At 31.2% G+C, this 4,090-nt stretch overlaps 1 protein-coding gene across 2 annotated transcripts; it reads right to left on the minus strand.

Annotated features, from left to right (window-relative positions):
• Positions 1-646: 646 nt before the first annotated feature.
• Positions 647-4,090, minus strand: LOC111890398 (protein PLANT CADMIUM RESISTANCE 2). Of its 2 annotated transcripts, none has more exons than XM_052770171.1 (4): positions 3,687-4,090; positions 3,547-3,617; positions 947-1,079; positions 647-849 (listed from the first exon to the last, which is right to left on the minus strand). In XM_052770171.1, the coding sequence occupies exons 1-4, from the start codon at positions 3,880-3,882 to the stop codon at positions 773-775; spliced, it is 477 nt and encodes a 158-aa protein (XP_052626131.1). In that variant the 5' UTR covers positions 3,883-4,090; the 3' UTR covers positions 647-772. The 2 variants fall into 2 exon arrangements, with proteins under 2 accessions (XP_052626131.1, XP_023742284.1); XM_023886516.3 differs by having other exon boundaries at positions 3,726-4,075.

Consider the following 4,090-nt stretch of genomic DNA (forward strand, 5'->3'; position numbering starts at 1 on the left):
TTCACTATAGAAAACTTTTAAGTAGATGTTCCTTGAAATGGTTGCTCTTTCGAAAGCAGTGGTTGCTAGGAATGGTTTTGTTGTCTAGATTTTGCAAGCAAGATGTGAAGTGATTATCTTGCCTCTAACTGCCTAAACCCGCTTTGGTGACCCACCCCAAGTCGTTCTCACAGTAGTGCCCAGAGAACTAGACTTGCTTAAGCTAGCTTACCATAACAAATCTTTTTATTATTATTATTGCACAAGCTAGTCAACAAAGTTCACGATGTTTAATCGCTTAGTTTAGGCATCTACCGACACTAAAGTGATTACACTCATGTTTCTATAATGAGAATCTTTTTAAGCTATTTTTACACTTTTATATGAAACTTTTTATATTTTTTTACAACATTTTTCTAGTCTTTTTAAAATTGTATCTCAATATTTTTTTAATCTCATTTTTATACTTTTATACAACTTTTTTTTATAATATTTGTTCACCTTTTTCTTACAACCTGTTCCTTATAAAAACATTAATAACCCTAAAATAAATTAGAACCTTTTAAAACAAAATTCTTACATTCTTCACAAAACATATAAAAGAAGGCTTTACATATGACATCAATGTATCTGCATGTCATGGTCTAGACTTTACGTGAAAATGCAATTTTGGTAAATGTTTCTTTTTTGTTCTTTTTATTACGATACTTCCATCAACATAACAAGTCAACAACGCTCTGATACTATATTTTAAAATCTTTTTTCTCAAAGCCTTTTTCATACATCATAATAATTAATGTTTCATTTCCATAAATGCAAATTCTGGCATCACGACTCCACCATTTTGCCTATCCGTATTTCCATGCCATCCTGAATATATTGCAAAACGAATAAGAATTGGAATTATTTTCTTTTATGTAAATGTAAAGTTTTACTTGTTAATTTGAGATTTAAGAAAACTACTTACCAAGAGACATGTCAAATCCACGATATTTTAGCTCACGATACTCTTGACACATTGCACATGGCTCACAACAAAAAGGTACAAGACAATCATTGCATGGCTCCTCAGGTAACAAGTATAGTTGTCGCATTTTAGACCGATACATACAAGAATATATCCATTGAAATCATGTGAGTACAAGAAGTATTCTGTAAAGAGTTCCATGTAAAGGACATGTTGTTACAAATAAAAAGAACTGACAATAGTCATCAAATTATTGAATAGGGATGGGAAAAAAACCATACACGATGAGGAACCCGAAACCCATACAGTTTAACCGGGGATTGAGAATCCTTAAAATAAAAAGCGGAAAGTTGATCCAAATATCCCTACTCATTAGTAATTATTTGGTTAAGTTATACATGTCCTTCATCATATATAATTTCCTTTTGTTATTGGTTTATCTATTTTTACCTCAAATACCACTCTACGATTTTATTTGATGTTTGTTCTTGATTACTTGTTATGTTTAATGTTAAAAGTTCGATTCCTACTATTTGACCAAGTTTGTGCTCTTAAGAAAGAATATCAAATACTAATCTCACATCGGGCATATGTTTATGTTTGGCATATACAATAAAAACATCACTCTATGTGTGTTACAACTTCTTATTCAAACATTATGTTCATGCTATAATATATTCAATCATATCATATATACTATTATAGCTAAAGTTGCTTGATTTTTCATTTATGTATAGTTTTTATGCAATCTAGCTATGAATGCTTTTTCTTTTTTTTTTGTAAAATCTTTAAATTTATGTTAGTAAAATTAAAATTTGATTTTTTTAATTATATAAAAGTTTTCATATTACAATAGATATAGAAATTCTTTATTTCCCGTTGGGATCCCCAGACCCCTTTGGGGTAGGGATATGGATGTGAATAAGGATAGGAATTAGAGTATCATACACTCTTGACCTTTCCATCTTCATTCAAGAATTGTTTCAATTTTGGATCAATTTAAATAAAATATTATAATGTTTGTCTTTTCAATAGCATATACTATAATTTTTCGTAGACAAGTAGCATTATATTTTATGTAAAAATATCGTTATCTACTACAAACAACGATATTGAACATATTTTAGAAAAACATTGTAATTAATGTAATTAGTCTAACATTTCATTTTTATAACAGATCGCCGGTTCTTGTTGATAGTTAGACATGCAATATGATATTATTTTCTAGAAACAAAAGCCTCGTTGTGATATTTTGAAGAGTTGATCACTTTAAAATTTTATATTCAAACCCGAGCGTGTATGTGTGTATATATATATATATATATATATATATATATATATATATATATATATATATATATATATATATATATATATATATATATATATATATATATATATATATATATATATATATATATATATATATATATATATATATATATATATATAGAGAGAGAGAGAGAGAGAGAGAGAGAGAGAGAGAGAGGGGTTATTATGTGGATGGGCAATTATTGTGTGGATGTATAGATAATGTTATTTTATAAAAAATACAAATAGAATATGTTGTTATTAATGTGAATACGTTCAATCTCACAGAACTATTGTTATTTTAATGGATTCTCACCAATTTTAATTCATTTTTGTTCTCATTCATCGTTTTTTATTTATTTTAATTCTTACAGAATACGACTCAATAAACATCCTGATAACATTCTGACAGAATGAAAATAATTAAAAAAAAGTGTATAATAAACTTATAGACGATTTAATTAGTGAAAATGCTTAATAATTAAAATAATTATATAAGATTGAACGTATTTATATTATCAAACAACATATTTTCTTTATAATTCTCACAGAATAGCATTATCCACACGTCCTGATATGGTTATAGTGTTGTATCTAAGGTCACCATGGTCTAATACCAATTGATACGAACCATCACATACTAGGCCCGTATCATGCCATAAGCCCAAGTGTAGAACTCACTCCCAAAAGCCAGCTTGTAGGAGGAGGGGACACCTAGATTTATAAGCCACCAACTTATAGTACTTTCGGCCGATGTTGGATCGTAACAAAACCCCACGCTTTGAAGAACCAACGTCCTCGTTGGTCACGATTGGCACCCCCTTTTGGTCCAAGTCACCACTCCGAGTCATTGTTGGTCACGGCTACGTTGGTCACGGTTGGCACCCCTCTTTTTGGGTCCAAGTCACCACTCTGTAAGCCACCATTCCAAGTGTTGGCACCTCAAAAGATGGAGACGGCTTTGATACCAATTGATACGAACCCATCCCATACTAGGCTCGTATCATGCCATAAGCCCAAGTGTAGAACTCACTCCCAAAAACCAGCTTGTAGGAGGAGGGGACACCTAGACTTATAAGCCACCAACTTATAGTACTTTCGGCCGATATGAGATGATAACACGTCCACACAATAGATGTCAATCCACATTTGATCTTAGCTATGTGTGTGTGTGTGTGTATATATATATATATATATATATATATATATATATATATATATATATATATATATATATATATATATATATATATATATAGAGAGAGAGAGAGAGAGAGAGAGAGACTTACAGGACTTCCCTTGTCTGCTATCTCAACAAGTTGTCCGAAAGGAATACAAGGGCACCAACATGTAATGCAACCTGTAGTTTTCAGAAAGAGTACAAAACGTTAGTAAAGTTAACGTGTTTAAGGGGTTTGTTTTTACTTACACAAAGTATTTAGCTGATAGCTATAAGCTACAAGCTTACAATTTAAGACATCTGAGTCGCATTCACAAAGACCTGTAGACCATTGGCTGGCAGAGACTATGGGTGGAATTGGAATACCGGTGGAATATTGTGCCGGAGGTGATGTGGACGGTGAGTGGCCATGTGATGGTGGTTGGATTTCATCCGAAGAAGACATGATTGAAGATAGATTAGGTTGCTCTGCTTGAATTGATGCTGACCAAGGATTAAAGATTATTAATATTCAAAGGAACCAAGTTGGTGGTGGGTGTTCATGGAGTCAAGATAAGACAATCGTCATCTATTGAATAGTAAAACACTAATTATTGTAATTTTTTCCTAAAAATGAGATACGTTAGATTGTGTATATAGTTTTTTTTTTTCGT

This window comes from Lactuca sativa, chromosome 4, assembly GCF_002870075.4.
Source record: "Lactuca sativa cultivar Salinas chromosome 4, Lsat_Salinas_v11, whole genome shotgun sequence".
NCBI classification, from domain to species: Eukaryota; Viridiplantae; Streptophyta; class Magnoliopsida; order Asterales; family Asteraceae; genus Lactuca; species Lactuca sativa.

Excerpts from the sequence above, each read along its gene's own strand:
- LOC111890398 (XM_052770171.1), bottom strand. The coding sequence starts at position 3,882 with ATGTCTTCTTCGGATGAAATCCAACCACCATCACATGGCCACTCACCG. Across the intron at positions 1,080-3,546 it reads TAGCAGACAAGGGAAGTCCT|TCTAAAATGCGACAACTATA; the intron begins GTAAGTCTCTCT and ends TGTATGTATCGG. Across the intron at positions 850-946 it reads TGGATTTGACATGTCTCTTG|GATGGCATGGAAATACGGAT; the intron begins GTAAGTAGTTTT and ends CAATATATTCAG.